A 26519-nucleotide genomic window follows, 5' to 3' on the forward strand; every position below is an offset into this window, starting at 1 on the left:
TGGCTGCAAACTGTTGGTGCAGAAACACTTCCCAGATTTTTATGCTCTTCTAAGAAAAATGCTAATGGCTGGCCTATAAATCTGTCAGCCTATCACTATAACAACAAGGGCACTTTCTTTTTAGAAGCCTTAAAACAGCCCAAGTGAAAAAGACGCTTCAGGAATCCTAACACCACTTTCTGCTATGTTCCCATCTTTACCTTTCAAAGCTCACTTTATGGCCTATGGGTCAGAGTCACCAGAAATGCCCCCAGGTACCACTAATTTAAGAATCATTTATATATTGCACAAACAAAAAAAAATGACCTAATGATACTTCTCTCTTCTACGCTGACTTCTAGGTTACAAAGGTCAGTTTTTCAGTCCACATGTAACCAACATTTTCCAGTGAAATATATCAATAGATTGACTCGCAAAAGCCTCACGCCTATTGTACTCAACTGTATACATACTTCTTAAATGCTTCCCCAAGTACCATTGCAGCAGATCTCCACTCTGCAGCTAACTCAGGGAAGATGAATTTTGCTCCTGCAGTGGTCCCCCATTCACTCACAGCCACTGACTCATAAAAAGCAGTTGAGGTAGTTCATGTTCTGCACAGCAAAATAGATTTTATATGTGTAAACTTTATAGACTAGGTCTTGACTACATATAAAAACAACCTACCTGTAGTTCTAAAAGACAAAAGTGAATACATTTGTATAACAAAAAATGTTTTGTTTAGATTTTGGAAAATCTGAGTATGCAAAAGAAGCTTATTTTTGACTAATTAGCCACAAAACTAATCAAAGGCTTCTGTAATAACTGCAAAACACTACAATCACACCGCATATACAATGCCAATATTTAGCCCCGCTTAGTATCTTTTAAAGCAGCCTGCTCCACTACAATGGTATATCCTTACTTTGTGGTTGAACTTGGTTCCAGGCTTGTAAATGAAATGTCCCTGACTTGTTACTCAAGTGACACGATGAGCTTCCTGCACATGTGCCTGTCACAGGCTATCCAAATCATCTGCTTCAACAGGCTGGAACTGGTGAGGCACCAGCAGCTCCATTTCTACCCACATTGCATCAGAGCCTTCCGTTTCACATGTCTAATGTGTTTTGATCACCAACCTCATTAAGTAAGTTCTACTTAGCATGGATACATTATCTCAAAACAACCAAACAACAACAACAACAACAAAAAACAGCTATAATGGAAACATGTAACCCTTTTTTGAAAGGAAAATACCCACAATCCTCCCTAGAGGTCAACATTCCTCATGATGACTTCAACAGCTTCCATCAGTACTTCTCTTAAAGTACACTTGAACTAGAGTTATCAAAGTTGCCCTAGGCAACTTGAAGAAAAAGGAGCTTTAAAAGACCTGGTCCATTAGTGACAGGAAGGAGGAAGGCAGAAAAAAGACAGGACCGATCAATAGTAACATCATCAACCAATGCTCCTCATCACAGCATTTAACCTCGCCGAACTCCTAGGCTGGGCAGCTCACCAAGAGCTTATCCCAAAACCTACAGTAGCTGTAAATAGGTAAAGCCACCAGCACACTCCTCAATTCATCCTCAAGACACACATCACATTTTCCAATAATACCTAGACTACCCCTGTCCAATTCTCTGTTTCGAGGTAACCACTGAGCTTTCAAAGTGGTAACCATGGCACTACAAAAATTATCATATGAGGACTAAGCACCCACAGTGTTCACCATAGGATCTGGAGTTGTGGTAACTCCACTTGAGGAAACGCTTTGTAACTTAGAAGATGCTGCTTTTAGAGGCCTCTAAAGTCAAGCCAAAATTACTCCCCCACACACTTACCTCATTCTTGAAAGATCTTGATAAAACAACCCAATGAACCTATACATAAGGCAATTCATTATTAACATTCACTGGTGGAGCACTACAGAGACAAGGCAGAAAACAGCATAGCTGGAGAGCTTGCTGCACATATAGCCAAACTGCATCCCCTTGTGTCACTCCATTCAGCTTCAACCCATTCATCACTCACGCTGAGCTGCACCACCCAGCAAGGCTGCTGAACACTTATTCAACTGAAGTGCCCAACAAAGAGCTGAGTGGGAACTCCTTTGGTATTAGTCAATAACCAACCACAAAGAGCAACAGGGCCACAACACAGCAAGGCGAGTAAGCTGCTCATCCCTCCTCCTGCTCATGCTAAGGTTTCAAACATCTCTTGAAGGTTTCTTCATCTCTTGATCAAGCTAGAGACTGAAGGTCTTATCTGCTCCTTACAGCTCTGTTATCTCCCACCCTTCCTAGCAAGATGGAAAAATCCATTTAAGAACATTTGTCAAGCTATTTCCTTTTTCAACTGCCTTGGAGGTTTTCTAATGATCTTGTTCCATTTTGAAGGACACCTCTCTGAACCCAACTAAAATTCAGTGTCCTGTGAGGAGAGGCTGAGTACACTTAGGCTGCTCAGTATGGAGAAGAGTAGGCCAAGAGGCAACCCCACTTCTCCCTGCAGCTCCCTGAGGAAGGAAAGCAGAGGGAGGTAATGTGCTTTGGTCTTAGTCACCTGTGGTGGGGCAGAAACAACACAGAGTGCACCACAGGAGGGCTCAATGGGCACTGGAAATATTTCCTCACCATGAGGGTGGTCTAACACTGGTGGTCTAACAGCGCTCAAGAGGCATTTGGACAATGCCCTCAAAAACACGATGTAACTTTTAGTTAGCCTAAAGAGGTCAAACCGTTGGACTTGGTCTGTGAAAGTCCCTGCTGAGCTGAAGGCCAAATACTTAATTAAAATCACTCAGTTTGATCACAGTGTCAGGTTTTGCAGTTAAAACAGCTTTACAAACAAAACTACATGTATGTTTTTTACTAAGCAGATAGATACTACTGCAGAAGATGTCCATTTTTTCAGTGTCTGTGTCAAAGAATATATTGTGTTTCACCAGAAAAATTGTCAAGGGAAGGAAGAAGGACAGAGAAAAAGGCAGGCATGGAGACACAAACAACTTATCTGCATAAACATGCCTGCTTCTTCAGAAAGTCTTACACATTCGGAATGTAATTTAGACACAAGTTAAAGTTCCTCAAGCCAATTGGTTACGACAGGCAAAACAAAACTTTTAAGTCTGTTAATGTGAACAACAGATGGCATTGGAACTTTACTACAAAATCCCACAAAAACCAGTTCTGAAGACACTGAGAGCTGGCTGCCAAGATTTCTGGCACCATTTACTAGGGACTAGTGATGTGAAAGGAGTGAAATTTCAGAGTGTACAGGTTAAAATACAGTGTCAGCAGTGCTTCCTTAAATTCACTGGCAGTGAGGGTGGGGAGAATCTGGGCACTGACTTACAGGAAAAGAGCCAGGAAATATTTCAAGAAATAACCTAGTTAAACATCCAGATTCAAGTCCATTTGACTGCCTACAAACAGAAAATGCACTTGCATTTTTAGAATAAAGCAGCCAGGTTTTCCCATAACACTAACATAGGTGGTTAGTGTAAAAAGAAAACAGTCCAGTCAAAGGAAAGGTGATGCTAACTGTATAACTTTCATTAGAAGAATATGAGCATCAAGAAAGGAATGCATCCCTGATACCAAGAAAATAAACTAATCTGACAGTAACATTTTTATTTTTTTTTCCCCTAGAAAATACATTTGGTTTCAATTAACACTTAATCAACTGGAGGGCCTAACAAATAATTGGTTTGGAACTTATTTTGTATATACTTGGTAAGTAATCACAAAGAGCACTAGGTTCATATTATATTCTTAAAATGTCCCGGGATAATATGATCAAGCTTGATTTTTAAGATCTATTAGATTGCCAAAGATCACAGAGCATAAGTAATTCCATTTAGAAATGATTTATCAAAGTGACCCTCAAACAAATACATGTTTTTTAAAAAAGGTGGGGGGGAAAGGCAAAGGTAAAAGAAATCTTCATGGCTTCTTAAAGCTGACAGTTTTCCCTTCGGGAAACTTTCTACAATGTGCATCCTCTAAATGCCTTGGTATCTGATATACGATCAGCACAACATCCTGCAGAACACAAACAGCTACATAAATCAAATTCATTGTGTTGAAATTCAGAAGCCTTACAGCATGGCCATGCTTTCATCCAACTTGATGTAACATGATGAATAAATGATCTCAGGCATAGCAAATCATGACGACTTTCGGAGCCAAAGAAAGGCTTCCGTGCCACACCATAATGCCTTCACCTGACTTCTTCAGTGCAGCTTCTTGCATTTCACAACTACAGTGAAGACAGTTCACTCTCAGTAAGCAATCTCAGTAAGTAGTGGCCACCCTGCAAGAAAGCACGCTCTATCAAAGGTGTGCTGTTTCAGGCTGGTATGCACTCTGTTCTGGAAATAAGCAAGCCACAATTCTGTATGCTTACTATTAAAACAGATTATGAAGGCAAAAAGTAAGCAATGGCACACATTTTTATGTTAGATTTCAAAGATTAACTGAAGGTGGAAAAAAATGATAAAATTAACTCTTTGAAAAAGCTATCAAGATGAATGGGTATGGGTGCAATACACCAAGAAGTGCCCACACTGGTTATACTCTGCCAGCTCTCCAAAAGGACAACATATGCTGCAACCACAGAAACCTCTGATATTTGTAGCACAGGTCAAAGCTGGAAATTTCCACTTTCATTGAAATAGCAGTTACTAATTTACAACAAACACCGGGTCTATGTTTCACACATGGTCAGCCAACAGCAATCATCAAGAAAGACATTATGCTTCAAAGAGTAAAGTGCTGCACTGACTATGGGGGTATGTCTATTTCCTTCCTGATACTGCCATTAACATATAATAAAGCATCTCAACCTTTCTTTCATTATCTGTAATGCAGATCTGTAGCAATGCTCTTCTGGAATTTAAAAAGGCTGCAGCTTCTGATTAAAAAAAGACAGTTCTTGGATTAAATGAAAGTATTACTTCTTCCCAAGTCTTCTGCTGGATAGCAGAGAATTTTAAATAACTTATTTAAGCTCTCTTATGTTAATTTTGGGGGCGGATATCACAGTTTCCCAGGATAAAACTTGAGAGACTTTTGAACTTTCAGAAAGTTTCCATCTTCTTTTTTTAAAATTTAGGAATAAAATGTTCCCACTCAGCTTAATAAACTCTACTTTCAAAGGCATAAAGTATCCCCATCTTTCTGTTTACTTAGCAAAAGAGGTTACCATGTATTCAGCAATCCATTACCATGGCAACAATTTAATGAAATCCTTTCCATAGGGAAAGGATTTTTGAAAGCTGCTTTAAGTTTGATTTAAACATCTATTTAATTCCTTCTTTTATAACCTCAGTTACTGCAGGCTATAGGCAGAAGGTAAAAATCAAGAAATCTCTCCCTGAAGAGTTACTCTCTTAAATTTGCCTTAAATGCATTAAACTGGCTTGTTCAATTAAATCCACATCACAAATCTGTCTTGTCACAAATTCCAACTTGACTCTTACCACAACCCCATCCTGCTCCTACTCTTCTTCCTTTCTAACACTGCTAGATACTTATCTTACCATGGTACTCATCCCCAACCGCTCCTACACATGCAACAAATTCCTCCCAGACTGACTCAGCAAGACAGTTCCTCTCCATTCAAGCCCTTTGCCAGGGAGGAATGGCCAGCTTGTGCCCTCCAGCTGGTGCTCGAGCTCCTCCTTACATTCACTGCCAGCTTGCTGAGTTACTGCTTCCACTGACACAACTGTTGGAAGTGCAAAACAAAACAAAACCCCAAACAAACAAACCAAAGCAAAACAAAAAACTCACACATGTAGTTACATGGCTAAAGCAGCATATTCTTTCAACATCTAAAGGGGAGCTACAGGCTCTGGGCAGCCTGGGCTAGTGGTCAGCGACCCTGCCCATGGCAGAGGGGTTGAAACTAGATGGTCTTTGAGGTTCCTTTCAACCCAGGCCATTCTATGATTCTATGGAAGAAGGGGATAGACTTTAGCAGTCTAGTTCATGTTGATAGAACAAGGGGAAACAGTTACAAGCTTAGAAAGGATAGATTTAGGTTGGATATAAGGAAAAGTCTTTTACAGTGAGGGTGGTGAGGCACTGGAACAGGTTATCCAGAGATACGGTTGATGCCCCATCCCTGGAGACTTCAAGGTGAGGCTGGATAAGGCTCTGAGCACCCTGACCTAGCTGTGGTGTCCCTGCTCATTGCAGGAGAGTTGGACTACATGGTCTTCAAAGATCCCTTCTAACTTTAAGGATTCTATGATTACAAGATTATTTGATGCGTACAACAAGCACATGGCAATAAGGCTGGCTGAAATACATTTCAATTTCTCTTCAAAACTTTGATAAAATCCTCCCTTCCCTGCTTCAGTTAAACACTTGAATAAACTCAACTTCCAAGAGACAAAAAGAAAGTTCCTTTGAAAGTAATAATTAACTAAAATAGGGAATTAAAGTACAAGACTGAGAACGTCGCAAAACAAGAAGACAGGATACATGAGGACTTATTGAGATGTGCACTGCTGAGGATAATCATCACTAATCATCCATTTTATCAGATCAAGTGCTAGACTTTCCTGAACATATAAAGCTTGTTTTAGTTTTTGTTAAATGGACTGAAAAGTCAGAAGGAAATTTAAAGCCCAGTGACTACAATAGCAATAGATATTTACAACGTGGCAATAAAACAGCAAATGAAAATCAATGATCACTTAAAGTGAAATCCATGGGAAAGAATTCTAATGCAATGCATATAATGTCACAATAACACACCTAGAACCCAACTCAGGAAGAAAAACTTATGGAATAATATTTTAGCATTTTATATAAACAACAAACATTGAGAGCATCCAGTTAAATTGTTTCAAGTAATACTGCCACGTAAAGTGAAAAGTAGCTAAAAATAAATAGTTTCGACATGCTGAGTTTGGTTGAGACATAAACAGGTACAAAAAGCAACTGTGAAAATTCATCATGGCAGGGTCTATGAGGACATAAGAGCACAGTGGCAGGGATACAGACTTTTTCTCCCCATGTACCTATTACTGCAAATTGTTAGAAGCCTGTATACCTGTCAGCACTTTTGTGAAGAATCCCTGCATGCACACAGCACTGAGATTTTTTGCTCTCTAAATGCACTCTTTTAAGTATCCACAACCAGCCACTGTCAGCAGTAATGCACAGCAAGTGTACTGATACACAGTAAAAAGCACAGCAAGCCCCTGGACCCTGTTGGGGACCATACAATTCAAGGAAAAGGAGATTCAACTCAAGAAAAAATTTAAGCTACTTCTCTCCGCCAGAGAAGGAGGAGCCTCTCTCTGTGTCCATTATTATTACTGTCCCTAAGAGCCGTCCTTATTCTGACACACAAGTGTTTGTTGCAGCTTCATGGGAAATTACCTAAGTAAAAACAATCAACCAAATGAAAAAAAAAAAAACAAAAAAAATCAAAAAAATACACCACTCTAGAAATGCCAATGTGAAACTAACTTCTCAAAAATCAGATAAATCTCCCCATTATATCCTGCATGATTGTGTTAATATCTATACCAACACAAAGGAAAAGGCCAAAAGAGGAGACAAGGTTGCCCCTTGAAGCAGCAGTGCCAATTTATAGGCGTTGATGCAGGGCTCATCAGATGAGAGCCTTGCTTTTGCAGTATCAGCCTGAGATCAGCAAAGAGAAGCCACCAGAAACGAAACCAAACATAGGCTACATGATGCCCAATCAGCGTCTGGACAGGAACACTGCCATAGCTGTGGTAAGTTCTTCCCACTCATCCAGAAAAAGCACTTTGATGATGAGAAATTTTCATTAGAGTTGTGAGAGCTGAGAGAAGTGTAGCTTTCACTGCAGCAGGATGCAAGAACACTGTGACACTGCTTTTACAGTACCAGTGGGGAAGAAAACACTTTCCTTCTTAGAGTGGATCTTATTGTTGAGTAATCAACTCAGCTTGCTAAATGAAGTCATCTGGTTGACACTGCCAGCAAGGTAAGCAAGATCAGAAAGTAACCACGGCCAGGAAGTCAGTGACCAAAGTAATGCAAGCAAAAGTCTTAATTATTTCTTCATTTAAATCACCCTATGAGGGATGTTCCAGAGGAGAAGTAATCCGAGATTTAAAGCACCTGTCTTTGCATTAGCTTTTGCTTTTATTTCAGAAGTTACTTTGAAAATTACCATTTAAATATCAAGGCTTTCTGTATGGCAAAACTGCCATGACTGGAATTATGTAAGTGCCACCATATATTCCTTAGGAATCCTGTTAAATGACGCATCTGGAGCTCATAAAAGATGCTGTGCACATGCTTACAAACAGGTCACAAAATTCCCCTGTCCAGGAATAAATTTACAGCAAGAAATACTGTCACAAAAATGAAGAAAAGTTCTATTTAAAATATTTCAGATTAGATAATAAAAACACATCTCAACTAATCCACTGTGTGTCTCACTTCTACGTTTGCAATCATTGCTTCCAAACAACCTGCAACCTATTCAACAAGTTGAACAGTTTAATTCGCTTCCTGAGAAGAGTTTCAACCAACAGCACAGGAGAGGAAATGTGCGAGTATATGGTAGATCCTGGCACGTGGATTAAAGTTCAGAAAAACACTCAGCAATGCTAACATTAAGTGAGGAAAAAGAGGAATCCACAGCTTTAGTAATATTGTTTCTTACAATTGATTTCTCATAAGTGAAAATGATAACCACACCCACCCAGGTCACAGTGAGGCCAATGGGTAGGTAAGACACAGAGTCAAGTGTCACCAGCTCTCCAGGGAGCAAGCAGGCCATCTATCTCCTCCCCACTGCCTTCAAGGACAATGGCCTCATAGAAGAAAGGGCTGGCAGGAAACAGGTATGGTGGGTTCTTCGTAATATTCCCATTCCACCCCCACTTTGCCCCATCCCTACTCAGCTGGGTGCAGGAACTTCCTGGAAGGACAGACTCCCACCACGCTGCCTTCAGCTCTGTTCCTACAAGTGACCTCTACTATTCTGTAAACCTAACAGTATGAAATGCATAAAATGGCTCAAATGCGACACTTCATACGATCAGGGTCATCTTCTACAGTTTAATTACACTCAAGACTGAAAAAAAAACACAACAAAACAAGCAAAAAAACAAACAAAACCACAAAAAGAACCCAAAGAAACAAAAAATCCAAGGGGTTTGGCATCATGTCTAACATGAATACTTTTACAATACCAAAAACTCTTTTCTCAGTTGAAGGGAAGCAATTCTCACAGCAACCACTGTGCTCCGGGGGGAACCAGGGCCCTTGTCTTTGTCACGGTTTAAATGAAAATCTACCTGCCTCCGTGACAGGGGGGGCTGTGAGCCCTGCAGGGGCCCTAGGCCGAAAGGAAAAGTTAATTAGGAAAAGAAAACAGTGGCAACGATCTAAGGAGGCACACTTATTTACTAAATACTATATTGAAATACAGGATAACACAATATAATATAATATAATATAGTTGAAATTAAGCTAACAAATCTAGCAAAATAGGAGAGAGAATGAGTCCTGAAACCGAGAGGCCTACTGTGAACCTAGGCGAAACGGTGAAGGCTCCCACACACTCCCCTGAACGCCAGAACTCGAAAGACGTCTGGGAGAGAGATAATATAGTGTCCAGGTCCTGTGACCCATCTCTGACCGTGTTGTCCTCTGGGAGATGTAGTCTTCTTCTGTAAGTTGCAGATTCAGTAAAATTATTCATGCTTTATATGATGTTATAATGTGGAATACTGATAGTAAAATTACAAAATTATTAAACCATGGCAGTCTTTCCAATGCAGATCCTGGACACATAGAAATCTTGTTCCAAGAGATCTGATTTTTGAAGATCAGATGCTTGAGATGTGTGATGAATGCCCTGAGACTATGTATTTATAAAAGCATTATTGAGAGAAAAAGACTCATTAGTGGAAAGACACGCAATGCTATGTGAAAAACATCAAACTTAATTTAAACTGAGTTTATGTGCGATTGGCCACATGCTAAATTTAAGCCTACTGAAGAAAAAAAAACAAACAGTGGTAAAAACTCAGAGTTATTATCAGTAGATTAAGTGCTATACAAGACACATTCTCCACTCCAAAGTGACTGCTTCCTGACAGGAAAAAGCTCAGCACATGAAGGCACCCCAGGAGCTAGCTAGCTGATTTATGGCTCATTTGCATTACAAAAGTTTTCTATCATCAGGGCAATTCTCTCCCTCCCATCAAATTTCTATCCAATTCTGCTGCTCTCCATGAGATTTTCTCCCACACAAATGGAAAAAAAAATCCCATAGACCTCAGCGGTAGAACATTCGAGACTTAGAACACAGTTAACACATATGCTTATATTTCAGATGGAAACAGTCCCTGCCTAGACAAGAATGTAAGACAGAAAAACACCTACAAACTTACACTGACAACCTACCTCTCACAGTCAGTTCTGAATTCAGTCTGCAAGCTGGCTTAATGCTGAGGGCACGGGAGCACACCAGCCTGGAACCACTGAGAACCAAGCACCATCATGAACCTGCCTCTGTTGAAAAGCAGACCCCTGCAGGCATCATTCACTAAAAATACATGATCCAAGTAAATTCTGACACATCTCAAGATGCTATCTCTAATTCTTCGCAAAACGCTCTAAATCCTACCTGCCACCTGGTACCAAGCATGAGAGCTCATCAGGGCTGCCTTCACAAGGTGCTTGGACAGCTGGGATTTCCTTCAGCACAAGCAAGAGATGATTAAGAGCACCAACAAGAAAAATCTGTACCACCAGGCACTCCCTTAAGTGTGTGCCTCTGTGCCATGGAACTGTCTCCATGCCAGGAACAGCGAGGCTGCTCCTGGAAGGGCCCCTCACTCCCCAGCAGTTCCTGGGTGCACAGAAACCTGGCAAAACCAGAAGGTTGTACAGGATCACTTCTTCTGGTGACAGCTTGAGCTCAGCATGCGTTTATGTCGACTGTGGAACTAACTATCTGCCAGGTAATAGTGCCAGATTTCCACCAGCTTTCAGATATTCTTAGTCACTGGGATTATGTAGAACTGTACACAGTAAGTCCTAACAGCAGAAGAGATTATCCTTCTCGGAGACTGACAGGACAAGATCGTGTATGTAGACACTACAGAAACACAGCACAGTGTAGACAGGTAATTATATCAGTTTCTTACAGACACCAGTAAAAAGCCTAGATCTCAGCTACCTAGATCTGAAGCTACCTTTTGAAGGTACCATGTATTTATAGCCTTTAGGATGCTACCTCCTTAAATCTCTCCAAGAGCAAAGAAGGAAGTTGCCTGAGGCCTCTTGCATGCCCTCCATGCACTGCAGACCAGGCTGCAGACAGTAAGGGAAGGGGAGGGGAAAAAGAACAAATACACCATGATTGTATGAATAGCAGCTCTTATCAAAACTGCACAGACTCCTACATCAAAAGGTCTATCACGTAACTACTAAAAAAAGGAGGCTAAATCAGTTTCTTTTTTTTAAAATATACATGTATTTTTAAAATACTTTCTTTTTAAAGGCTGGTAAGAGAAACCCAAAGGTCCCCTTGGGAAAAGCAAACACAAGGACATTGTATACTTGCTGCCTAACAAACTTTGTACAGATCTTACAGCAACCGTTTCAGAATTTTCACTACAAGAAAGCATGTCTTAAGATTAAATAAGCACAATCTTTTATTCTGCAATATAGGCCTCAAGGAAATAAGAACATCATGAATATCTCCTTTTCTTTTCTTTCCTAAAAGAAAACACAAAGTCTTTATGCAGAACACACACTATTCCCCAGTTTCAAATCCTATGCAGAGGGAAATAAATGAATGGGTAAAAGATAAACTACACAAGTCTTAAACAAGCTTTGCATCTCTATAAATAACATCTCTGGAGTTGGAAAGTTTTGAAAAACCCTGAAGAAACATTTCAGAGTCACATTAGATACTTTCTCTAACCTCTGTTAGCCAAAACCAAAACCTTTGATCATAGATGACTCCATTACTCTTGAGGACAAAAGCATTGCAAGGAACCAAAACTGCACAAACCACTGTGTTGTTTCAACTTCCCAGAGGAGGAACTCAAATAGAGAATAAATTTGTGATTCACAGGCTAAGTAAAGAGCAATAATTAAGGCTGTTTTCCCAGTGACTCTCATCCTGCATCACAGAACTACAAGATTGCTGGTATAGAAAACAACAGCAATGTGAAGCAAGGAAGCATTTCCCAAGCTAAGCAGCTACACAACACATTCTTCCCCTGCCAACAATCACATTCCACAACATACTTCAGAAAAGATAAAATTTTCTCCCCAGATCTCCATTTTTCTTTTCGGGTTTATACCTATGATAAAAGGCTTCCGTGTATTTTTATATATGCAATAAGTGTATGAGCAGCAAATGTCTCTCAAGCATCAAAGGGATCTCACCAACCTCCCAGAAAACCTGTATTCAAAGTCTTTTCAGGTGGCTGTCTGTGGAATTCTAGATGTTCTTTAACTTCTGAAAACTGCAGTGGCTGCAAAAGACTGCTGAAATGCTAACCTAGAGCAGCAGGCAGAAAGGCTGCTAAAAACATTGAAACCTCTCCGTTCTAAGCAAGGGGAGACAATGCAATACTGTTATGTGTCCAAAAATTATTTTTAATGCTTCTCTCAGCAGCCAACACAGCAGTTCAACTATCCCACACATACACCTCCAAATAACTGAGCAAATAATATGCTTGCACCTACAAATCTGAGGGAGGGATATCTTCAGCTTTTCTTCAACAACACATTTCTTCAAATATACATGCCTCAGGCATGCATATCATTGGACAGAACGATGGAAGTGAAATGCAATACCATTTTTAATGTCAGTAAAAGGATTATGAAGAAACGTTTGCATGTCTGGAAGCAGAGCTAAGAAATTTCCACTAGACAGATGAGCTGAAATGAAGCATTGTTTCCTCAAGTAATTAAAAAAATAAATAAATCATGTATCTCCAGGATCTTGGCTTGAATATTCTTCACACCCAAGATAAACCTTCACAATGTTTTGTTTTAAGAACAATGCGTGGAAGCTTTTCCTTCTGAAAGCAAAAAATAAATTATGGGTGCTATAGGAAACCTGAATAAACAGCAACACTTTGGCTCAAGAGATCAAGAATTGCAAGGAGACAATTGCAGGCAAAGCAGTAATCCAAGAAGCAACCAGCATTTGATGAATGCCGTGTGGACATTATGAGTCTGGCCAAAAAGAAAGGCGTACACATATGCAATCTCTTCTCCAGGTCATCCTTCCAGACTCAAGCTGTTTAAAACTCAGCAGCTATGTATTAGTGATCTCTACAGTAATGAACTATGAATGTTTATAAGTTAAGTTCAGGTTAGGTTGTAAACATGATGTTTATAATCGTTGTAAACCTTGGTTTTAATGTTCAAATCTTAACTCGCAAGTTTCACATGTAGGTATCTAAACCAAGAATCTAAAATTAAATTGTTGTAAATTTTGTTATTTTCCTCAAACATTCACATATCATAAGGCAACATGAAGTGATTATCAAGTGTATAACTACTTTCAGGCTCTGACTGAGTATTGCCTCCAGAAGGTATGAGAGGATAGCCCTCCTTGGTCTGCTAATGTAACAGCTACTTTATTAAATGTGGTGCTTTCAGACTGTACCTTGCCACAACAAAATCTGTGTTACCTGAATTTTAAGCATTCATACCAATGTCAGCTCCAACTTGCATACTTTTAAAACTGTTATATAACACCATTTCTTAATCACCAATGCGTACAAGCCATAGATGAAGTGAAGTACCTCTGACCTTGACCCTACACAGCAGGCAGGGAAAAACAGAGAGGTTCCCCATTCTCTAAGAGCAGAGGAGAGACAAGAAAAGCAGGGACTGAAGGGAACTGCAAACAATATCAAGCTTTAAGAGCACATAATTACAGTTAAAAGAACCAAGTGTCACAGGCAGGCAACTGCAGAGCAGGGACTTAGTATATACAAATGCGCCACTATAGACCCATATTACACTGTACCATTTATTTTCTGTCTGGCTGGATACCAGGAAAGCCTTTGGAGTAAGAGGAGACAGAGTTCTTTGCAAGAGCTGGAAAAAACATTGGTACATTTAGGAGCTGATAGCACTGAAGTAAAAGCCTAGAAGCAAGTTTGAATACATAAGCAAGAAAACTTAACTATAGAGAGCGGTCTTTAAGTAGGAGTAGCAGTCTCACATAAGGACCTATTACATAAGAGAAATTTATGCTTGCATGTTACTCTCATATTTCAACTTCCTGCCTGTTAAACTCCCACAAGCTGTAACATCTTATCTGCATAAGGAATCTAAATTGGTCTTTTAAAATTGTAGAGGCTTCTGTTTGAAAAGTTAATTGTTTCATGGCCAAAAAGTATGGCCTTCATCACAATAAACAGCAGGTAAAGGAGTATTTGGTAAGCAGAAAGAAATGCTGAGGGCTTTATTTCAGCTTCACTTCCCTGGAGAAGGGGTGGAGACCTCTGAAAACTGTTGTTTGGCTACAGGGAAGTATTGAGGCACTGACAGCACGAAGATCTGTAGAGAAAAGATAGAATGGCTGCATAGGTCTCTTCTATAGACGAAGTTTAACTACTTTCAAGGACTGATGTTTAAACAAACTTAACTGAAACACTGAATTGAGGGGAGAGGGATGCAGACAGTTACTTCATTTTAATCTCATTTCCCCTCTAGAAGTCTAGGAGGTGGTTTGTCAGCACATCACCACCACTATTCTAACCACATCAAATACTTTGGGGTTCTCAAGTCGAACCTCTCCAACACTTTTTAGTGTGATCCATCAAGACACTGACCATCACCTCCATCAAAAGCTTTCTTGGAAGGGCCAAAACTACACCAGCTTGAAGACCAAAAGCTGCTTTCTGATGGGAAGTTGGGCCCTTTGAGGATCTGGCGGGGCAGAGAGACAGATTTTCCCAGGCTCGCAGAACAAGTTAAAAGAGGTAAAGGAAGAAAAATTAAAAACAGTAGTGGAAGTAAGGGGATGCATGCATTGGGTATCCTCTAAGGTTGCACTTGGCTTTATAAACATGAGTTCAAGCTGGCAGTAAAAACAGGATATGTCAAGTACCTCATAAAACAACCTGAACCTAGGGTCACAACTATTAAACTCATGTGCTCAAACACAAGGACAGAGCAGATGACCACGGATTCTAAGCTAATGAACTACCAAAACTGACAACAACAATACACACCTGATGAAATTATCTAAGTGTACCAATATTGGGCACCTAAGCATGGAACTTTTGTTTACATTAAGTCAAAACTAAAGCTTAAAGAACAAAAGAACAACAATGAAGAAACAATCACTGGCTTGTTAGAACTGCCTTTTTATTAAAGGCAGTATTAACCACCTATTATTCAGGTACTCCCATGACATTTACATGGGTCATCATGTAAAGCAAGATGTTTTACATGACACCTGCTTGCTAGAGGAAACATGCTAGATTAAAATCACTGACATGCAAATTCCGTTCCACTTCTGCTCCTGACTGCACACGTGGGCAATGTATGCAAATGTAAGCTGGGCACCTTGCCTGCTCGTCTATTTAAGTTTCTATTAAAAATCATATATATATATATATATATATATATAAAGATATATATAGAACATAATTTGAGGATTTGTGTTAGCAGTCTTGTAGAAATCATGCACAGGTTGGCTTAGAGCTGATTGAAGCCTTCATTTAAGGGCCTATAACCTATGTAAAGGACAAAGATGCAAAACAGGATGGAAGAAAATGATCTCCTCAGAGTTACATAGCAGGTAAGTAGTAGAACTCAAAACTGATTTCAGGTGTTAAGCAAGGATCAACAACATCCTGCACCCATTTAGGGTGAAAAAACTCCAAGAAAATTTAGAAGAGACTTTCCATAGGAAAGAGAGTAACATAGAAAAGCTACAAAACAAAGTAAATAAAATGTCAAGGAGGACTTTGCTGAAAGCCCCTGGTGGCAGTTCCAGTTTGTTTAGAAGACAGCATTTAGAAAGGACTCAAAACATTATCTTCAATACTAAAGCATCTTAGTCAGGCTCTTCTTGAAAATCACATCTTCTTTAGCAGGAAATTACTTGTTTGGCTTTGCAGTCTCTTCAGATATGTTTTTACCTTATTTCATATATCTCTATTATAGCTGACATTGTTTATTTTCATTTCTCAGAGTCATAAATCAAAATATTTATTTGAACATCAGCATAATTACAATTCTCCAAATGGAAAGCAAGTTACCTGACATTAACAGACGTTCTTTACTGCAACCCTTCAGTCTTTAGCCACCATTACACACCACCTGTTAATCAGAGCTGCAACTTTTCCCCATGCTACTACTTCAAGCAGGTGTGACAAACATGTCTCTAGGCATCTGAAATTCACTTAGGCTGGTAGTTTAGAGCAGTTTTAGTAACAGTTATTTAGTATAGAGTAGAGAGAGTACATGGCTTTCCATTTCAGTGGTGCAGAAAGTATATCTTAGTCAAAGATGTCCTCATACTTGTTTTCACCCCCCTCCTATTCCTACAGGAGTAAACAAGCATTAGTTCTTCTTGTACATTGAATCTCAGAGATTACTATACATGTAAGACATGATATATATGTATATATATATATCAAATTAATGAAGAAAAGTGTTCAGGAAATCACAATCACTTATTTCTTGAAAAAACAAACAACAACAACAAAACCTCAACCACCAATAATTAATTACAAATGACAAATATATATATATATATATATATAGAGAGAGAGAGAGAGAGAGAGAGAGAGAAAGAGACTGAATAAGTATTGCATGTATATATGATAAAGTCTAGGCAGCATCATATAGTATGTAGCGACCCTTTCTTAGCTCACCTTTTCCCATGAGGCAATACCAAATCTGTGCTTTATCTTCAGTCACATAAGCTTTAGTTTTAGACATTTTGTTTTAGATGCATTTATTTTTATAAATACTCTCCAAAGCTGGATGCTGGAAGCTCAAATTGTATGCACATTGCAATTGAATACCCAGGAACAGTTTTCTGTTATAAAGAACAGTTACAGTTCAAGTTTATCTCCGCTGCCTCAACGGAACAAATCATTACTCCAACAATGGGGATGGGCAATAAAAGCACTCTTTGGATACATAATGTAGCACTGTTTTATTTTAAAGCATAATTTAAAAATTGTTAAGCCATGTGAATATGCAGAGTGAAATAAAACCTGTAACCTTACCGAGCAAAATAGCCTTGTCTTCTTTCCTTTTTCTCTTCCTTGGTCTCCATTATGTACAGTCAAATGGGCAAGGTGAGCAGCCAGGCGTGATGCTCTTCTTCCCCTCAGTACCTCATATCCAGGCAGAGTTCTCTGTATATAAAATTTTAAAACAGGAAGTTCATAAATCAGTGTGTCAACAATGCATACAAAACCCAGCAGTGTTGTGGAAATGCAATTGACTCACTGTTAAAGCAAAGTAGAACTTTAACCAGTCAGTGCATGACACAAGATACTCATTTAGCATACAGTAAGACAAACAATAAATGCACTCAGGCCAATTTCTCCAGCACAGAAAGAGCCGTACTGCAAAGCAGGTAATCCAAAGAGCAGTAGCAAGTTATAAAACCCTGGAAGGATTGGCAGTAGTTAAATAGGCTATATGAAATCATCTTCCTGGTGTTTCACAGATAAGAAGATCAAGAATCTTCAGAAACATCCCACACAAACAGTAAAACCAGAAAGATATGTAATGTTGACTTTATAAAGAAAAAAAATAATCTGTATAATAGTGAGAAGTTTAAGAATAATGAAAAGGGGGGAAAAAAAAGAGTCATCTGCGTTCTTCAAACAGCTTTCACTGCTGTGAACAATACACAAGTTCAAACAAGCATACTAGGAGAAGAAATAAGATCAATCTCCTCCTCTCCAGATAAATTGTAGAAGTATTCAGGCCCTTGTAAATCAGAGGTGGGAATTTCAGAACTGCTTGGCACTTACTGCAATGAATCATATGCCACATCAATTCCTTTCAGAGAATCTTGTCATGTATTTTATCCTCTTCCCCTCTCCAGTATACACTCAGCCTACCCTGAAGGCTTGTGCACATTCACAGAGTCAATTTCTTAAGAATTCTTTATCAGATTAAAATTTAAATCAAAAGTTACTACTAAGCATTTTAGTCCAATGGACAATACAACAAAGATATGAAAAACATGTAAGTTATGATTCATAGAAGAAGAAAAGCTACTCTAGGGCGTAATCAGCTCCTACTACCTTTCTCCTACATTAAAAGATCATACGATATAAATTCCCAGATGTCAACAATAGAGGTCATGCAGAAAAAAATAGACTAATCTATTTGAAAATCCAAAGAGCACATCATGCTGCATTCTATCAGAAATATTTGCCATAATTTTTTTCCATGTTTAGGAAGCCTCAGTCCCTGGCAATTAAAGTCCAGTGCTTAAAAATGCACTTTCCTTACTCATTAACTTGGTATATATTCAGCACTTCATAAATAATCGAGTTTTTTTTGATCTCTAGGCATCAGGCAGAGAATTATAATGGTCAGTATGTGACAGCACTCTTTAAATGGCAAATTTGACTGTGACATCTTTGGTTTATAAATAGAATACTGTTTTATCCCTGCAAATTATCATCTGCTATAGTCTCCAGCAGAACACAGAAACTGACATTACACCTGCACAGCCTGTATGAGGATATAAAGAATTCCAGTATAACCTTATCTCCTTTACTGAGGTAGGTCATTAGGCTTTCAGTGGATCAAAAATGGTATCTTTGTTAGAACTGTATTTAGAATTACAACAAGTCTTTCAAAAGCACACAATCACCACCTACCTAGCAAACTACACAGAGCTCAAAGAGAGGAACTAGCTTTTCCCCTTTGCCTACTTTTCCTCTATTTATAGGCTGTGGTGTGTGCATAAGAGCACTGACTGGTCACGGATGAACCTCGTGTTGATGTCAAGAACTACCATATAACCAAAGCACTTAGATAACATTAAACTCATAAACAAAGACAACGGGACTCATAAAAATGAGAACAGGGAAGTGTCAAGAGTCCTCTCACATGACAGCACAAAAGCACAGGATGAAAAGAGGGAAGGAAGATCTCTATGGGATCTCATCCTGTGCAAGTGATGGAAGCATGCTCCTTCCATTCACTCCCAAGGGAGTCAAGAGGAGAATGAGTCCTGACAGTGTTGGAGCAGCAACACCAAGGCTCTGCAAGGAGAGTGAGAAGAAAGGCAGATATTGATAGGGCTTTGGTCTGGAGCTGCATGTGCTACAGAAAGCATCAGCACAAAACAATCATGGTATTGCTTAATTTAACAAATGTCAGGTTTATTGTGTTCAGAAAGACTAGAGGTAACAGAAAGGCAATCTGGTGAAAAATGGCTTAATTTCCTTCCTTTGGAAATAAAACACACAGAAATCTTGTATTCAGCAAATGAGTACTAGAAATTTTCACAACAAAATAATTCAACAAGTCTCACTTGAATTAAAATGTATTTGGTTCACCTTCTTCAAAGAAACAAAAAGTATTATCCCAGGAAGGTCTACTTACAGTTGAAAATCTGTACTCTGAAAGTGTTTTCTTTCTATAGTACTATGGAACAACAAATGGGTTAGGAGTGCAGCCCTTATGATCTCTGAGTTCACTTTTGTTTTCTTTTGCAATTTGTCATGTACTAATTACCTTTAAGGAACAAAAGCTTAAAAGCTAGGAAGATCAAGGTAACCTGCAATAATTGCTGCTAAGACTAGTATTTCTGAAAGGCCCTTTTTGGTTTTCAGTTAAATACCAGTACAGAAGCAACATTTACTTTACAGGTTTTTAGTATCACTTTAAAGTTACATCAGAAAAGGGAAACTAACTCCACACTTCTCCTCTGTCTGTCCTTCAATAACTCCCAGTAAAGAAATAGCAGGTATTCTTTATTAACTGCTGAAAATGTTATTATGGATACACAATTAAAATGAATTTTGGTTTCCTGGCACTCTTGTCTGATAAAGTTGCAGACTGAATCAGGCAGACTATTAAAAATGCATATATTTAGAGCATATTTATATGCCGGGAGGCAGATGTTACTCATATATCATGAGAACAGTCCAAGCCCAAATGATGAAAAAACTGATTTACAGAAATTACAAGCTCCCTTTAACTCCTTCTACACTAAAACTGGAATAGACAATGATAATCTTGTTGTTATGTACTGCAATGCTAATTGTTCTACAAGATAATTTCAAAAGAAGAAATAATCCTGACACATAAATAATGTATTTATATAATGATTCTGTTAAAAATGTACTGCTCTCCAAATTCAGCCAATGTCAGGTAACATCTCACCCAGTAATCACAGGAAGAGCAAAATACAAAAATTTACTTCTTGCTGTAAGTCCTGATACTTTAAACTTTTTCATTTGTATTAGCATATTTTTTTGATACTTGATCCTTTGTCTGTTTATGGTGCCAAGGAGCTACGGGAGTATTAATAATAAGGGCAGGAATGCTCCAGTAAAGCCACATAAGTAAAAGGAACAGACTGAACTCCTGACCACCACTTCTCCTTCCGTCTCTTCTGAAGCATGAAGAATGATATACCTCACTACTTTCATTGTATGCAGACTGCAGTCTTTAAGAGACAACAGTGGACCTGCTTCCTGTGCTTAATAACAACTCAAAATTCCTGTTCTGAACGTCCTGTGTAGAGTCAGGAGTTCAACTCCATGATTCTTGTGGATTGCTTCCAATTTAGGATATTATTCTATGATTTAAAATCATGCAGCTCTCTCCACTCCTCTTTATACTGTGGGGTCAATGCATCTCTCAACCTTTTATCTGGTAGGATAACATTGTAATTCCCCCCTTAGCAAATGAAGAACTAACTGAGCTCTAAGTACCTTCCACGTGCTTCCATAAGAGCAGATGAACAACAAGCACAAATACCCTCCCTCCAGAGAGAGCAGGTGTGGGCTATAGCATCTCACACAACAACAGCTCTTTATTTCTGCTTCTCTATTCTACCTCTGCCCCAGGATTACAGATAAACAGCGTACAGCACCTCACACTACTACACATTTCCTTAACATTATCTGCTGCAGTACAAACATTGCATTGTTGCCACTCACAGGCTTGGGGAATGAAGCATTACTGAGGATTCTACTCAGCTCTGCAGCAGAGCGCCTTCTTATGGCCAATAAGGCATCTGGGCATACATGCCACCTTTGCACTAAAGAGCATACCATGAGAGATGAGAAGGATTACATCAACAAGTCACTATTAAGACCAAAAAATGAAATACATATGTAGTACCTTAAGTGCAGTGTTGCAAATTTCCACCAAGTTACCAGAGTAAGAAATTGTATGACAACAGAGGGAAAGTATTTTTAGCACATTAGTTATGAAACTGAACACCTGGGGTTGCTGTCTGTGTCTCTGGTCAGACCAAAGCAGTTACCAAGCACTACACACACGCAAACACACGCATGCTAACATGGCTGTAGCACAGGATCACACAGAACATGCTTGTATGTAAAGCAATGGAGCAGGCAAGACATTCTCATTTGCTTCTCATGACCTGGACTAACTAGGTTTGGTTTTACTGCTTTTACATTCTTTTAGCCTATTTCATTTGGTGTTACTGAAAAGTTAAAGGTCTCAGAAAAAAAAAAAGAACACAAAAACATTGTAGTGCTTTAGGCTGACAGGGTAATATAAACATACAGCCAGTAAAAAAAAAAAAAAGAACAGATTAAGTCAACTATTTTATTTATTTACTTATTTATTTGTCTTCTTTGAGCAGAATGACTTAGATAAAATTAGACTGGAAGCTTTCAGGAAAGCACTAGTACATGCCAATAAAACACAGCAGAGACTAATTACATTCAATTAGATTCAGTAATTCAAACCAAAAACTGAGAGTTTATTCTAATGCTATCTTAAGATAAATATAAGATTATTTTACTATTACTATATAGTCACAACGTAATTAGCATGTAAAGTACAATGCAGTGTTAAAATACTAATAAGCTTTATCTTTATAAAGAAGTACCAGTCTATTATATTTAACTGAAGGGTACTAAGCAAAAACTAGGAGAGCTTCCCCACTTGAGTGAAGTTGGGACTGATCACTCAGCTGGTGCTAAGAAGAACAACCCTCATTTATGCATATAATTCCACTGGCATTTAAAACATTAAGTCTGTCAAGTTTCATGCAACAGGGTTTCACTCCTAAAAGCCCCAAATGCAAAAATTAAAAAAACTGAAAGTGAATTTGTGTGCAAAAATGACTTCTAGACTTCCTGTTCAGACTAAATGTGCAGACCAGCATCACAGTTTCTCCATCTTAAATGCAACACTTGACAGCAGCTTGTTCTGCCTGCTACATCATGTGGACTTGCATCAGCATGTTCAGAAGTCCTGGATAATAGAGATAAAATACATAAATGAAAAACATACCTTTGGTTAAGGAACTGGCTGCAATGGTTTCTGAGGTTATTATGCCTGCTGCAGAGGTGTTGCAAGCTAAAAGTCATTTCCATTCCTCATTAACACGATAGAAGCAGGCTAAGCTTAGATCACCTTCAACTCATCAACTAAGTACACAAGAGCCAGAGTTCAAATAAAATAAACTCAATGATTAAATCATATAATCACAGAATCACTCAGGATGGAAAAGACCTAAAAGATCATTAAGTCCAACCATGACCCAACCATACTACCCTAACTAACAACCCTTCGCTAAATCATGTCCCCAAGCCCCACATCCTAACGGCATTTAAGCACATCCGGGGATGGTGACCCAACCACCTCCCTGGGGAGCCTATTCCAGCTCTTAACTACCCTTCTGTAAAGAAGTTTCTCCTAATATCCAACCTAAACTTACCCTGGTGCAACTTGAGACCATTTCTCCTCATCCTATCACCAATGAGAGGAGACCAACCCCACAGACATTTCTGATTCAGAATGTCAGTAACAAAAACTTGAAACAGCTCCTATGGACTCTCCAGCTGAATCATTCCTAGCTTACTTGGGAGGAAAAATTTACCACTAACTCAGGCTATCATATTTCATACAGAACAAAGTGAAGCAAAAGAGCTGCCAGAAAGTCAAGGCCACAAGTGAGAGCTGTCAAGAGAAAAGCATTTAATCTTCCCAATCAGACAGCTGAACATCACTAGATATATTTTCCATTAAGATCAATGCATTTTACTGCATAACTCAGCAGTGGTTGTTAGAAATTAGTTATAAAACTGTAAACTGATAAGCAGAGTGCTACATCATACTGAATGAGAAAGTGCAGTACTGTTTGAAACAGAGCCACTTTGGAAGATTTTCATTTATAAGTCAGCAGTTAAGATTCTGATAATTTGCTGGCCCCCGAAGTTTTTGAAGAATTAACCCCTTCATTGTCTTGCATCCCCTGTGTCAACTCACCCCAGTTCAAGTGAAATATTAAAGCCAACCTCTCTGAACCCAAAACCTTTTACACTCACTGTGTAAAGGTATACATGATGTGGTGGGTCAGTATGCCAAATCCTGTATGCTTCGTGGGCTGTTGACAGAAAGAAATGGTTTCTTCCTACAAAAATGTTGCAACAGAAGATACAAGGAAGCAGAAAAATATCAACATTCGGATATGGAGAACAAACTGTGTAGCCACCAAAATACAGACAACCTTGTACATGTAAACAATGGAAGTGTCCAGGAATGTGTAGGGTACTGGCTCCAGTTATTTGTGAGACTCTAGTAAATGTCAGCAACTTTATTAAATAAACTATGTCTCCCAAAATTCCTTGTCAAAAACATCTGCTCTCTTTTCAGAGGCAGCAGGCTGAGACTCTGAAGGACATTGTTGTCATTCAGCAAAGTTGCTACAAAGTCACAGCTCTTCTAACTGCAAGCTGAATGGTTTGCCCAGCGTGCCTTTCCTTCTCAAGATACTTTGTCAGCGAAACCAAGTCTGTGCTTACGGGAGATACTGATCTCTACCACTCTTTATAAGGTATTTCTGAGACAGATCCTTGACTGATATACCTATATCAAATATGTAGGACATTGTTAAGTGGCACTGGATCCCAGTGTCACACGTCCCAGACCAAGTCACACCTCAGAGTCTTCCCTATTAATCAGTTCCTGCAAGTGGAATTTACAGTGGCAAAAAAAGCATCACCACTAATAGATGTACAGTAAACATCCTTCACAAATTGCACAGTACAAGTATCAATCCAAAGAAATTGGGCTTTTTGAAGGTACTAAAACAAGCCCATGCAGGAAGCAGCTGCCATGGTTTGAAATGTTGCTGCTCTTTGTCTTTCTCCTTTTCATGTGCTACAGTTGCGCGTTACCACTACTCCACCAAAAACTGCCAGACAAATTACCTGTAAGTAACAGAGTCAACAGAGAGACTCCATACCTGCAGCCTGGCTTTTCTCCTGACATGTCAGCTCATATCCACTTCCAGCTGGTCTACTGAAAGCAACACAGGCCTTTGTGCCACACAGATAAACTGCACACACACATTTGTAATGGCAGAGTTGACAGAAAAAGACAGATTTGCAGCTGTAGACTTAACTCCTCATGTAGTCACCCTGTGCAGCAGGCCTCAGCAATTGCACAGCTTGATAACTGGCAAGAGGAGCCAGCAAGTGCCAGGCACAGACTACAGACAAGAAGTGCACACTCTCAGGGTCACAGACTTGGTTAGCACGTTCTCAGTGCTCTACAGAATAAGGCCAAGCAAATGATAAAGTATTAAAATACACATAAATCTGCCAGTTTAATGGGAAGTATTGGAACAGGTCTAGTATATTTCCAATAAAATTCATGCTGTAAAAATAACTATAAATTTTTATTTTAAAAGTAACTATCATTTTCAATTTTCCAGGGAAAAAGAGATGAAGATAACAGCCTACTGACTTTACAATGTGAAAGATTAGAATTTATAAATGCTTCCTCTCCCACAAAAGCAACTCAAGATAGAAGAGGTAATTGAAGGGAAAACGATCATTTTCCTATTCCTCAACATCCCTTTCCAACCCAGCTTGCCTGTAAGGACTGATGCAAATCCAGGTGCATGACTGCACCCTCTCTCACCTGCCTCTCAAGAAACAGTGGATCTGAGAGAATGAGTGGAGCAAAAAGGGAGTCTCGCAATAACACAATGCAAATGTTTTCTGATTTGAAACACCCTTAACAGTATCAGAATGCCAGGTTTCCATAGCAACCTCAATTCTGCCATGAATACACTGTATATTAAATAACACATTGAACAGTTTGATTGTAACAGAAAATCCTGTCTGCTTCTAACACAGGAGATAAACACAAGACACCTTCCCTGGCTACTTCTGACCTGCCCAGCCTGCAGCACTCAGCTCATCACAGTGCTTTGGCACTGCAGGGTATGACACCAGTGCAGGCCACAAGTGCCCAGATGCTGCAAGCCGTGGTTCAGCACAGCCACAGCACTCTGACAGCCAGCTGTGCCCTTACTGCTGCATGGCCTGAGGCCTGGCTCAATAGCAGCAATGTTTCTAATTATTTCCTTCCTTCTTGCATAATTCCTTTCAGTATTGTGTAATGAAGAATGATTTAGTCCTCGTGCTCCCGTGAAACATCCTCAAAGCCTTTATTATCTTTCTGTTCATCCTTTCTCCAGCTAAGGACTCCTATACAACATGACAAGCAGTTTCTGGTCCTGTACCGACAGCCAGCTTGCATCATTTACAAGACAAAAACTCATATGTGAAAACAAATTTACCTTGATATACAACATAGCAGTATCACATTTACCTACCTCTAATTAGGCAGTCTCTCTGAAGAGCTACTTGCTTCTGTCCAGAAGCAGAGAAACAGTTTTTCTGTGTCATAGATATTTATGCACAGTTGAGTGCCTGCTTGAAAATATTCAGGTAAATAAGATTAGCAGTGTATCTCTATATATATTAAAAAGACACAGATGATATGAACCACCTGTAGGCTTTGTTGTTGTTGTTGTTTTTTATGGTGTTCCTAATCTGGCCTTCATTTGCTCAGTGAAAGATGTATTCAGCCAGTAAGACGATTCAAAGCTTGTTTTTTAAAAGGACAACTTAAAAGTAAGATTGAATTAAGGTTGAGGAGCTGCATAAAAACAGAAGCATGGAAATTATTTGGTGTTATTGCTTTACCAAAAATGTTACCTTCAGGTTGTTTGAGGGTTTTAAACACTGTTACTGAACTGAGGCGTTCTTGTTGATCAGAGCAGGATAATTTTGAAACTAAAAGAATCATGCACTGACTGTTTACAGCTACACCAAAGTAATTGCTTGGCTGACCTCAAGTTGAAGTCATCTAGAATAGTTAATATATTAACAGCATTATTCTTTTGGTCCATGTTAAAGCCTTTGTTTTTAAACCAGATTGGGTGTCTAAAATTTAAGATTAAGTAAAGAACAATTCAGACCTTTTCACAGACCCTCTGGAAATCTGTCTCCAAATAGGGTAAAAATATACAAC

At 39.1% G+C, this 26519-nt stretch overlaps 1 protein-coding gene across 20 annotated transcripts in view; it reads right to left on the reverse strand.

The window, feature by feature from the left end:
- NCOA7 (nuclear receptor coactivator 7) overlaps positions 1 to 26519 on the reverse strand; it is an 80730-nt gene that overhangs the window by 41405 nt on the left and 12806 nt on the right. For all 20 annotated transcript variants that reach the window (XR_014944086.1, XR_014944085.1, XR_014944084.1 and 17 more), the window contains exon 2: positions 17237 to 17368. Coding sequence is in view for 17 of the 20 variants with exons in the window: in XM_085541726.1 (XP_085397852.1) it covers positions 17237 to 17286 (50 nt within the window). In the remaining 3 variants the exon portion in view is untranslated. The remainder of the gene's footprint in view (positions 1 to 17236; positions 17369 to 26519) is intronic.

Source organism: Coturnix japonica, chromosome 3, assembly GCF_054131305.1.
Source record: "Coturnix japonica strain WE chromosome 3, WE-NBRP24, whole genome shotgun sequence".
Taxonomy (NCBI): domain Eukaryota; kingdom Metazoa; phylum Chordata; class Aves; order Galliformes; family Phasianidae; genus Coturnix; species Coturnix japonica.